The sequence below is a fragment of the Hippocampus guttulatus genome, chromosome 13, assembly GCF_054856545.1.
Source record: "Hippocampus guttulatus isolate MCC_2025c chromosome 13, RoL_Hgut_1.0, whole genome shotgun sequence".
In the NCBI taxonomy this organism is placed as follows: domain Eukaryota; kingdom Metazoa; phylum Chordata; class Actinopteri; order Syngnathiformes; family Syngnathidae; genus Hippocampus; species Hippocampus guttulatus.
The window spans coordinates 2,386,116-2,399,070 of NC_141273.1; the positions used below are offsets into that span (position 1 = coordinate 2,386,116).

Genomic DNA, 12,955 nt, shown 5'->3' on the forward strand with positions numbered 1-12,955 from the left:
AAATCTTATTTGACTTTTTATTTCTTCAGACTTTGAAATTGTAGTCATAACATTACAGTGATGAGAAAAAAAACAGTATTAGGAGGGCTAAAATGTCTGCAAGCGTAACAATACGCCGTGTCCATCTGTTGAGAATATTCAAGCCAGGGGATGATATGGTACCAGCCTGCCGGGGACAAAAATTGCAAATACACTGAAGCTAGATGTTTTACATGCATATAATTATCCAAATTTTAAAAGGCAATGTCTTATATATTCATCCTGTTAAATAAAAATTAAAATAAAAAGGGAGACTAAAAAAGTTACACACACACACACGCACGCAGACACACGCACACACACACACACACACAAACGCGCACACACACACGCACACACACACACACACACACGCAAATAACACTCGTGTCGTAATTTCCCCGCTTATTTTTACGTGGCGCAGCGCACTAAAGGGTCCGACTAGAAGGTTAAATCACGCACTTTGGTTCCATCTTTCGCGTCGGCGACTCGGCACGACTGCATAATCTATGCTCGGTGGGGGGGCCACGGGGGGCCCCCGTGGCCCCCCCCCCCCAGAACCGCCACTGGTGCATTATGCATGGTGAAACAGAGATAAGAAGCAAGGCTCTGAGGTTTTTTGTGTTTTTTTCCGTCTCTCTGTGAGACTTAAATCTATTAGTGTGGCATCTGTAGCAAATTCACATTAGCGCTGAGATCAACAGATATGGGGTAGTAATGTATCAACCATTAATTACTACATTCAAATTCAGCGTAAAACAGCTTTCTTTTTTAAATTCATCTGTACGTTGCTTTTGGCGAGGTTGTTATGGAATCGGGCTTGCTTGTATTCAATACTGAAACCATCCATTTTCCTGCCGCTAAGCCTATTCCAGGTCACAGGGCTAAAAAGCTTATCGTAGCCCACTTTGGGTGAGCGTACACAAGAGACATCCAAACATTCACACATTTCAGCAGTTAAATCATGAGGATGGCAACGCCCAGCATTGCGGCGGCTTCTCAGGATTAAGCCCCTTCACAGTGACTTTGAAAGCTGATTTCCGTGCCATCGCAATGCCAATAACGCATGTGAAGATTCACTCAGACTAACTATACATATTTACAGTCGAGTTTGATTAATGCCGACGTCAGATTACACAAATGGAGCCCAATTTTGAGCCGACAGACGTGTCGAAGACAAAAGTAATGTCACGTAGCTGATTTTGAGTCGTCTTGACACATCGTGGCCCATGAAATCTGACATACTCAACCACTGATCGTCTAGCATCCGAGATGCTTCATAACCTTGACGCCGAAAGTCTGGCATGTCATAATTTTTGTGCATCTTGCAGCGTAGTGTGACATGTTCTACGACCTACGTTGTCCTTCGATCTTTTTTTCGACATTGACCGATAGGAAAACATTGCCCTTCCTACTTATGATGAGAGACTGACATGGCACATACAATAACAATGTGGTGTAAGACACAGAAGGATATTTATCTGGTAGTCTGACAGCATGACCGTCTATATGACAAAAAAGATGTGCAGTTTGAGAAGGAAGCAAAATGGTTTCATCCGCATAGAAAAGTACTCTTGGGCAGACTGCAGCTCCAACAGACGCAAAAATACACAGCACAGGGAGACACTGGTAAGAGGAAGGGTTTCACGCACGTCGCCGTCAGAACGCAAAGGACATCACGCTGGACTCTGTGTCCACGTCTATATGCTGTGCATACAGATACCTCCTCTGGCCCCACCTCGGCTAATCCGACTACATTTCCCCAGCTCGTAAACAATGGGGAAATCCGCAGGCATATTCTGCTGGTGACGACATATATCCGTACCGGATATCATGCACTGCTCATCGAACATGCTACTTTGAGGCAACGTGTGTTTATATTCGTTTGAAATTAATACATGATAATCCCTTTAATGCACTCTGTAACCTGATGACATGATAAACTGTTCACTGTAGTAACCGCTGTCCCTGAAAGGGTTAAAATGCTGTGCTCATGACTATATACGGGATTCGTGGTCCATCATAGAAAAGCGGTTGAGCTTGCTATTGCTTATCAGTGGTGCCCTGCAACCAGATTGTGCCATAGACTGCGGCTGAGTCACTGAAATGTATATCACGACCAACATTGATCAAATAAAAACAGATGATTCAAAATCTTGCTCACCATCGAACCATATATGAAAACTGCAGTTGTTGTAACAGTGTCCAGCGCTTACAAAGGTTGCTCCACCCAGAGTGACTACCTGGTAAATGCGTAAATGGCTAGATTATCAGTATTTTTTTTTTTACTTGACTGGAGAATGCCCACAGGCAGAAACGTACAAAGCTGCTTTGTATGCATTTTGCGCACGGGAGACTATGGCCATTAGTGCTGTCCCAAGAGTCCTTTAGTAAGATGCTAAAACCCATGTTAATCCTGATCCTATCCTGATTTGTATGACTCCATAATTTATGAAACAATGTTATCCTCAAATTAGAGAAATATTTGAAAGACTTAAATAATAAAGTGTTTCTAACTGGGGCGGCCCGGTGGTTGACTGTTTAGGGTTTGGGTTAGGGGCCTGGTTGTTCGTCTATGTGTGCCCTGCAATTAATTGGCTGGCAACCGGTTCAGGGTGTCCCCTGCCTACTGCCCGAAGAGAGTTAGGATAGGCTCCAGCACGCCCTGCGACCCTTGGGAGGATAAAGCAGATTGAAAAATGGATGGATGGATGTTTCTAACTAAGGTATAGGGCCAGAGTCGTAAAGCTAAATCATGGTCTCCCTTGCCCATGATTTGATGAAAATCACAGACTATGATAATTAATTTTTCTTATGGAAGAGAGTTACATTAGGATATTTAGAGATTGGTTTCACTCAAAAAAAAAGTTATTTTCCTTTGTGAGATACTACGAAACGAATCAATTTTCAGCTGTGTAAAACTACTAATGAGCTCTCCCAAGGCAACACTTTTTACATTAAAAAGGGAAAAAAATCCGGAAATAATCAGACAACGTGTCACGTGTAGTCTGGCCGGGCTCTCCTGAGCGAAAGCTACAGCTGAGCGAATTACAGCTTCTGTGCCCCTTATCCCCTCATCACAGCCCAGAGCCCCTTGTCTTGTCTGTTGAATCATGGTCATGAATGCATGAAGAATCATGCATGGCTGTGGCCTGAAGGCTGTGTCCAATAATTAATCATATGAAATGGTCTGAAACAAAGCAATCTGGTAGCATAGTTCACCAATCTGTGCATGGATGAAGGCATTCGTCTTGAGACAAAAAGCTGAAAATGAGTAATGGAGATTACACTGCCCTCCTGGCTCTGTCCAGGCTGGAATGAGGGAATGAGTTTAAGTGATAAACACACCACAGACACGCGCACACACACACCCCGAGCCCTACAGAAGAGGGTGTGTATCCATTGGTGGGGGGGAAAAAAAGGCCACCAAATGGAAAAGGTTTGATGGCAAAAGATGCAGAAATTCTCATAATGGAGCTCCCGCACAATTACAAACATATATTTATTGGAGATTTATGCATCCATCAGGGACCAAATGCATTTTCATATAGCAGTATGAACTCTTGTTCATATCCTGCACGGAATGGAAGTGTAATGATGCCGCAATACACACTAACATGTTTCACACGCAGGCATCCTAGGCTGAGGGCTTGGCACGGCGGAGTAGATAGATTAATGTAATAGCCTCAGCCAAGGCAATCATCTGCCCACTGCGGAGTGTCAAATGTTGGCAGCAGCATTCACGTCAGGCACAAAGAAATTGGTCACAGTGACTGACTCCACTCGGATGATGATGTCATTCTGTCAGTTTCAACAATTAAGGATCAATTTTAGTTATTTATTTATTTGCTGGAGACTATATTTTATGAAGTCCGCATGGGCGAACTACTGTGGAAAGGCAATCAGTGGACCTCAAAACCATTATTGGGTTTGAAAATTCATAGACCCTGTTAAGTGAATTCAGAGATTAGCACTGCCTTTCTTATTCAAATAGCAAAACGAGTTCATGCTTGACGCAGGTAATAACGGTTAAAAAAAAAAAGAAGATTTTTGACTGCATTACATTCAACCCCGCAGTTATGCAGTTTTGCTCGGAAGAGGGGGTGGGGGTTGTAGCTACCTGCCATTTTATGCAATATTGAATGTGGCCGTGCCAGCCCAACAAGTTGCTTGTGCCCTCCACTTGAGGCACAAATTTTGAATAACTTCATTTGCATTTTGTTTCATCATTGCAACTTTGTTACGAAACAAAACTGAAACTGTATTAAAAAATACAATGTGACAATGGCGTGATTTTGTTTGATTGGTGGGAATCTTATGTAAATGAGGTTTGAAGCACCTGTGTGTGTTGGCAATGTCTCTCTCTGTTCATCCCATCAATTCCACCGGTGACAACTGGTCGTATTTTCTGAATAGCTGAATTATTTCTTGACATCGTACTACATCTACATATTACCATTCAAGATACGTATCTCAGAATTAACAAAATTGTTGTTTTTTTTCCCCAGCTCAAAATTGCATGGAGAGCTAATTTTAACCCTTGCCCTTAAATGCAACCAATCACAAACCTCAATTCATATTGAACGGGGCCCCGTGGTTGAAGCCGCCAATGACAAACATCCGAGACACACACGGGGAATTTAAAACACAGTGTGGGAGTTACGCAACATGCAGAACACATTTAGATGGTTTCAGTTATTCTCCGTTATTTGGGATTTTACGAGGGCCTAAACAAGAGCCAAGTCACTGGCTAAGCTTTCAACACTCAGGAGTACTTTGTGTGCGCATATGCCGTATACCGTTGAGCTAGTTAGTCCATGTTTGTGGGTGTGACTGCGTATAAGCCACTGTGATGTAGGCCCAACGGCACATTTGCAAAGCAAAGCCAATGCCACAGCAATTATAGGAGACTTTAAAATACAAGCTGCGGGTACGTGAGCTTGTAAGAGCGTAGCACATTCACTGCTGCCATTAACCTGCAGAGAGATCGAGATGAAACCGTCAAGGGAAGCACAGAGGAGAGCAGCCTTGGTCAGCTCAGTCTTCTGATGGTCCTTTTAGTATTCATGGACTCACAGCGATGGTCACAGTGAGCCACACACACACAGACACACACTCCTATAGCAATATAGTTATTCTGCAGAGCGCGCTCGCATGACCTAGGCATACCTCGCCCAATGCCTCAATATTAACCACTAAACCTTAACAGGCCGTCCGCCCTTCACTTAACTCGAAAGCAGATGTTGAACCTGACCATTGCAGCCTTTTGCTCTGCTCCGTGCACAAAAGGCCAAGAGCTGTGAACTGGCCCTCACTGGTGTTAATGAGGAATTTCATTAGCATTTTAATGAGTAAATCCGGGAAAGCTGACAAGCCATTTTAAGGAAACTGAAGGACGAATGGGCAAATTCACACATTAACAAGTGTCTAATAATCAACTTAAATTGTTGGCAAAGCACCCAATACAGTATGTGAACTGATTAACTCATTCAGTACCAGCCATTTCTTACCATTTTTTTAGCCTAAATCTTGACCAAAATATCCATCCATTTACCGAACCGCTTGATCCTCACTAGGGTCGCGGGGGGTGCTGGAGCCTATCCCAGCTGTCTTCGGGCAGTAGGCAGGGGACACCCTGAATCGGTTGCCAGCCAATATAAATAAGTACAATAAGAGATTGAATGTGTGGAGGCTAAAAAGACATGCAAATATGTCTTTGGAGTGACGAAGTTTTATTATGGAGGCGAAAGCTTTCTTTCATGATTTCCTTTGAAACACAACAATTTACTGCAGTTCCTGTCATCACCTCCACTACATGTGCAGTTAAAAATGCAACAGTGGAGAAAGATGAGTGATGGCGTATGAGTTCTTAAATTGTGAATCAGCATGACTCTTGCAGGTGGAGCTTCTGATGCTTTGTCATCCATCAATCCAATTTCTAAATCACTTTATCCTCACAAGGGTCGTGGGGGGTGCTGGAGCCTATCCCAGCTGTCTTCAGGTGATACCTTGAACCGGTTGCCAGCCAATCGCAGGGCACACTGAGACGAACAACCATCCGCGCTCACACTCACACCAAGGGACAATTTGGAGTGTTCAATCAGCCTGCCATGCATGTTTTCGGAGTAAACCGGAGTACCCGGAGAAAACCCACGCAGGCACGGGGAGAACATGCACACTCCACACAGGGAGGCCGGAGCCGGGATTGAACCCACGACCTCTGCACTGTGATGTCGACGCGCTAAGCAGTCAACCACCGGGCCGCCCTTGATTTTCATAAAATATCGAGCTTTTCATCGTACATTACTCAAAGTACATCTTTGAAATGAACATGGCTACCTTTTCCAAAATTATTTTCTAGCATTATCACATCCATAAAGTTAATCTGACCCCAGGTTTGAGTCCCACCACCGTACCAGTCAAATGAATGGGAAACAAAACAAAGTGCTTGACAATGGTGGCGATCCGGACTGTGTGACCCTATATAGGTCACAGATATTGTTTTTAGGAGATGCTTGCTTTGCTAAATGTCATTTGAGATGATGGGATTCTTTCCTTTCTTTTCTTACACAGAATGATCCCTCCATCAAGCAAGAGTTTCCTGGTCAACAACTTAGCAGCGGGAAGCCAGTACGATCTGTGTGTTCTCGCTATCTATGACGACATCATCACCTCGCTGACAGCAACCCGCGTGGTCGGATGTGTGCAGTTCACCACCGAGTCCGAGTACATGAGGTGCCATTTTATGCAGTCCCAATTCCTCGGTGGGACGATGATCATCATCATCGGAGGCATTATAGTGGCCTCTGTGCTCGTTTTCATCATCATCTTGATGATACGGTACAAGGTGGGTCCGTCACCATCTGTTTGTCTAGAATGTCCCATTAATTGCGGTTGCTTACCCCTGTAATTTTCTGCTCATCGTTATTTGGTGGAAATATATATATATATACAGTGAACCCTGGCTATAACGCGGTTCACCTTCCGCGGCTTCGCTGTTTCACGGATTTTTTTTAGTGCAGTTTTTTGAATGCTTTTTTTTTTTTTAACAGTGAATTGTATTCTGCATTCTGATTGGCTGAGGAACTGACCAACGTGAACAGTCTCCGCACCTGGTCCCTGAACAACTTGCCAAATGTACCATTGCAAATTTTTGGTCTTTGGTTTCATTATATCAGTGGCGGATGCTGGTCTGTCAAGGAGGGGAAGCTCAATTTCGGCCTACATCATAAAATGTGTCCGTTTATTTATACGTGAATTCAACTCTCCGTTCCTTTTCATTTTTTCACCATAAGATCGGTGATTGGCTCATTTCGCTGTCACTCAAAAAGAGATTCAGCCTCAGACAGATCATCCAATCATCATGCAGAAAAGCTGAGCGTCCGGGCAAGCCTATAAACACTCACTGTCCATAGACTCCCAGAGACGCTGAGTGTCCGATGGGCGGGACAAAATCAGCATATATCCAATGACTCGTCTCGTTTCAATGCATTGGGACAACGGGCTCGTAACTCTCTAGACGCCCAGCGTCCGAGCTGTAGACGCTCAGCGTCCACACAGTTTAAAGCACAGTGAAGCTGCGGGAATGAATGAGAAGAGTGTCCAGTGGCGGACCCTCAGGGCCAGCAAGGCCTTCTCTGCTGGCCTACACATTCATTACAATAACATACATTTAATTCCTGTTATTTTATTTTCAGAAATATGTAAACAAAATTATTCTCTGTATTCTTTATGTCATATTATTTCCACTTAGCCGAGTGGCTTTCAATGTTATTTAAAATAACATAAATAGCTTATTTATTATGGTAGAGTTTTTAAGCAATCATATTTCAGCTAGCATGTGTTGCCAGGCAAATTAAATTTGCTCGGGGCCTTCAGATGAAACAGAGCAGCCCCTGTGCGCTGTAAATGAACGGGCACAGTCAGGTTGCAATAGCCAATCAGATCACGAGTCTGCGCACCGGGGCCAGCTAGAATGCCTTACGTCGAGACTGGAAGTGCGCGTTCGGTGATTGGATAAGCGCCTGCTAGAGGGAGCTATCACAGCATTTTGACCCAAAACGGCCGAAGAAGAAGACGTTGATCTGGTTGCAGAACTAATTTCCACACAATTTTCAAGACGGACATTCCACGAAAAGCTGTGCGAAGAGGTCACCCAACTCCTGCGCTAGCTAGCCTGTCCCAGCAAGGAAAAGGGTTTGTTCGTCATTTTCAGACGAGCAATTATGAATGGTACCCGTGGCTCACAGCCTCTGAGAAACGCTGTAAATTGTATTGCTCGTAATGCCTATTGCTTGCAACGGACCGATTTGGTGTTTGGAGCCACACTGGATTTACCCATTTAAGTTGTTTTACCAAGGCAGCAAGGAAACACATCAGAGCACGGCTGGGCACTTACAAACTACGGTGCGTTTAAAAACGTTTGGGGACACTCGCGTAGGTGTGCAGCACAGTGAACAGGCGCTACATTGGTGAGTAAATGAATTTTATTTTACATTTCTTCTTGTCATTTTATTTCGTTAGTATTAAATTAATGGTAACAAAATAAAATGACAAAGATACAAAAATGTATCAAATAAATCTGCTCACCTGCAATTTATAATGGCGCATTGTAGTCACCTTCGTGCACTAAAGTTTGTTCAATCTCAGCTGCTCAACATCGTCAGTTATTTGCTGTTGTATAGCCGATTCTCAAAATGCAAATGATCTGTTTACTTTATTTTCAAAGAATAGTTTGTTTTGTTATTGTTTGGTTGGTGTCTTATATGAAACTGCGACATTGCGCAATTTATTGGACAGACTTGTTTAAGATCACACAGCGTAATTTGGATGGCGTTTTATTTAGTATTTTTAAATCATCTTTTTATTTTTGATAATGTCTATAAATTGTGAATGCATACTTGATGGTTTTAAATGCTCCTGAAATTAAGTGCTGCTTGACGAGCCTATCCTGTATGTGACGTCACTGAAGGCCTAAGGTTGAAATGCACGGCCCGCCACTGAGAGAGTCGCATCTTAACCAGTAATAAGAAGCTGATTCGGAACAAAAGTTGAGCGCGTTGTAGCGCATATTTAGTCAATGACATGTCCACACAATTGTACGTACACACATATATTTGATCACTTACTTTTTGACATTTTAGGGGGAAGCTGAGCTTCCCTTGCAATCTTAGAGCAACCACCTGTGCATTGTATGCCTAGTTCAGTATTGTATCATAACTGTAAAAAAATAAATCTGACTACTTCACGGATTTTGCCTATCACGGGTTCTTTTTGGAATGTAACCCCCGTGATAAATGAGGGTTCACTGTACATAGAATGTTTTCACATGTTTAATGTTCACAAAGAGACAGAGGTACACAGAGGTTGGTATAAATAGCACAGAGGTATCAATATAAAAGCGAATGGACCAGCAATAGCTTACTTTTATATTACACAAGGCTCCCAGACATGCCACATTGCGAGTGTGACAGAATTCGGTGTGAGTAGATTAGTGATTCCCAACCAGTGTGCCGAGGTACATTTGTATGCCGTGAGAGTTCTAATGGTGTGTCGTGGGAAATTATCAAATTCCACTGCATTGGTCAGAAAATGTATACAACAACAACAAATTATGTATCTTTGTCCCTCTATCTTTGCCAGCAACTTCAAGTGACAGAAAGACCAAATATAGTGATAACTATATGTGGGTGCCAGCATGTTTAAAATATCCAGTGATTACACTTTACATATTTGAGACAAAGATGACAACAGGACACATATTTACTTAAATCTTTAATTATAAAGCTTTTATACAGTCATTAACATTCATCAGCATTGCCTTCTGAGAGAGGCGAAGCGACTTGTGTTGGTGGCGTAGAAGGCGGCCGTCGCTTTACGCTCTGGCGGTATAGCCGCTGTTAGCCTGCAGCTAATTCCTGTGGCCAGATATCCCCGCGCAGCCGATGTGTTTATGATCAGACAATTAATTGGTATCGATGAGTAGGAGGCAAAGAGAAACGTGCTGCTGCCTTCGGGCACGTAGTACAGGCATGTACAAAACCGTGGAATCGTTCGGCCTTTTTTTTTTTTCTGAATATAGTAGTTTGGGAAAAAAAAAAAGTGATGTACTATGGCCATGATGAATGAAGTGTGATATAGCGATGGATCACTGTAAATGATCTTCTATTAGATGGCAAACAGAAATGGACATATCTATCCTCTTTTCGTAACAGTTTTGTTTGGTGGTGTGCCGTGTGAAGTTAAAATATGTGCTTTGGCCCAATAAAGGTTCGGAATCACCGGTGTTGAGTGTGTCACATCGTGTATCATAGCTCTGAGCAACACTTGAAAGCGAAGCCGAATCTGGCTGCAGTTTTAATAGATTTGGACCAAAGCAGAGTGTCTTCCCTGTAAACTGGCTGCTTTTTGGAAGTCTTTTGATTTGGAAAGCAACAAGAAGGCAATAGCAAGTTTTAAATTCCATAAATTTGCATACTCGATGAGTTATTTCAGCACTAACCTGAAATGGGATTTTGGTTTCCTCTTCGAAGTGGAGTGCTGTAGTTCTACTGCTGGAATGTTGCACAGTACACTTGAAATTGATTCATTAACCATTTGCGAAGATCTTTTTTGGAAGGGTTATATACATTTTTTTCCAATGCGCCCGGGCTTGCAAACTTTTTATCAACATGTAGTCTCCCATCCAGATTTCTGACACACCCACTGAACTGGGAATGAACATCCAAAGCGTGACTCACTGACAGCTGACGGTGCCTCCAAATCAAAGAAATGTCTCCCTGAGACTTGTGGCTTTTAAATCCATACACCAGCGGATGCAACATGGAGTCAGCCGGTCAAGATTTGTGGAACCCTCCAGTTTGAAGGGACTTTGAAGGACAGCAATTTTTTTTTCTCAATTAAATAAAGCCATGAAAATGAATGTATTCAGAAAACTGTGCATATAACTCAATGCACCTTTGGAGATCTATTCCAAAAAAAAAAAAAAAATGTCACCGTCCTCTTGACCAACTTTCCAATTTTTTTTTTTGTGTGACGGGCCAGTTTGACTGAAACAATATTTTGACGAGCTGCCACACAAATTAGTGAAACCAAATGATTAAATAAACAGCTCATGATTACATCATGACGACAAATGCAATTGTTGTTCCTGCGTTTGTTTCTCTTCAACAATGCGGTCCCGTCTTTGGCTAAAGTGTTTTCTTTCCAACAACTCCACAATTTGCCTTTTGAATACCACCCTGGGAACAAGCTTGAATCTCTCCTCCCAGTTGTAGGTGAACATCGTAAACAAACGGTCCGTTCCTACGATTGAATCCGCTGATGAAAATCGCAGCTCTATTGCTGTCATGGCTTATTCAGAGCGCCTCTTTGATCGACTCAATAAAATACCGGTAGATTTTTTTTTTCCAGTCTCTGTGCGGCCATGCACGGCCGGCCGCTATGAATTCATAAGTTCCGGTCAGGAGGTGACTGGTCTTGGCTGTAGAGCTGAGTGTTCACGTCAATGCAAATCTGCGAGGTGTGCTGTTGCTGTCGTACTGCAAAGTTGAAAAAAAAAAAAAAAAGAGTGAATGTTGTCCTTATAAGATAAGATAAGAAACCTTTATTAGTCTCGCAATGGAGAAATTCCCAATTCACAGCAGCAAAGTTATGAAAGGAAGAAGTAGAACAACAAAATATAGGAGCTGCTGGAAAGGCAACCACTCTCGCGGCGCCATTTTGAAGTCAAAATAACAAAAATAACACAACACAACACATAGGACATAGACAGTCGTGCAATCTTCACCACTTTTCTGCATACATTTTGTTGTCTGAAGCAGTTATAGATGAAAGAGGATCAAAGTGTCCTTTCACCAGTGGATCAGAGACGTCGTGCTGAAAATGTGCACACGTCTGCTACAAGCTAAGTTTTGAAAGCAAACACGAAGCTGTAGCGTCCATTGACGAAAAGAGATGAGTTCACTTCTCCTGTCCCACGTAATCCGCTTCAAACTCCAAGCCGCGACTCCCAGTTCCAAATCCGCATCGGCGCTCCGCGCTAACGCTCCTTTCTTCTCATCGTCGGCTCCTCAAGCCTTACATCCATCCAGCCGCAGACCGTTCAACAGCACCGATCTGTCCGCTGAACAAAGCGGGGCTGTGAAAAATGCTGCCCATTACAGGCGCAAGACACAAGCGCCCCCGGGACTGTCCAGCAACGACAGTCAAATGGCGCCGACATTCCTCCCAGTCAAAAACAGTGCTGGTATACCCATGCTGCCGAGAAGGCGCAACCACCAAGCAGAGTCTCCTCCTTGATGAATGTTGTGGCCAGAAAATGCTGAAAAAAGTCCACATCAGGTCCACACGACGTAACAACAAACACAAAGTGACAAAACAAACACAAAAACAACAAAAAAAAGCAAGGCTCATGAGAGCACTTGCTGACGGCTGCCTACTCGGGCGCCATCTTGACTTCAAAGTTAAGATGTAAAGTAGTAAGTGCAATATAAGATTTATGTTGTTTAGGTTTTAGTGTGCCAATTTAAGAGAGGATCTTTAACCCGAATTTGTCTCCATTATTTTTGTGTGTGTGTGTGTGCGTGTGTTGCACCAATCAGATGCCATAAAAATATTTTCTTTGCTTTCTTGGTTTTAACCACTGCTGCACTATACTTATAGTCGTTAAAAAAGTATCATGTTAGGATATTTTTATTCACTTAAAAATGAAAAAATCTGACAAATGAGATCATTTGGATGTGGAGGGGGATCTCTTTTTTTTTTCTTATTGATTGTGCAAATTCTCAAAATAAAGTAAATCTGGTACAAAGAAATAATTAGGACATCCCACCGAACATTAATGAGTATCGTTTGATATGATCATGACACCAAACCGTGCCAAATCCTCATGAAATAACTTAAGAAAAAAAAACTCTTACTGAGCTGACCGTTTCGG

At 42.8% G+C, this 12,955-nt stretch overlaps 1 protein-coding gene across 1 annotated transcript in view; it reads left to right on the plus strand.

Annotated features, from left to right (window-relative positions):
• lrfn5a (leucine rich repeat and fibronectin type III domain containing 5a) overlaps positions 1 to 12,955 on the plus strand; it is a 129,683-nt gene that overhangs the window by 114,457 nt on the left and 2,271 nt on the right. Inside the window, exon 9 of the mRNA XM_086127944.1 lies at positions 6,592 to 6,865. Coding sequence (XP_085984070.1) covers positions 6,592 to 6,865 — 274 coding nt within the window. The remainder of the gene's footprint in view (positions 1 to 6,591; positions 6,866 to 12,955) is intronic.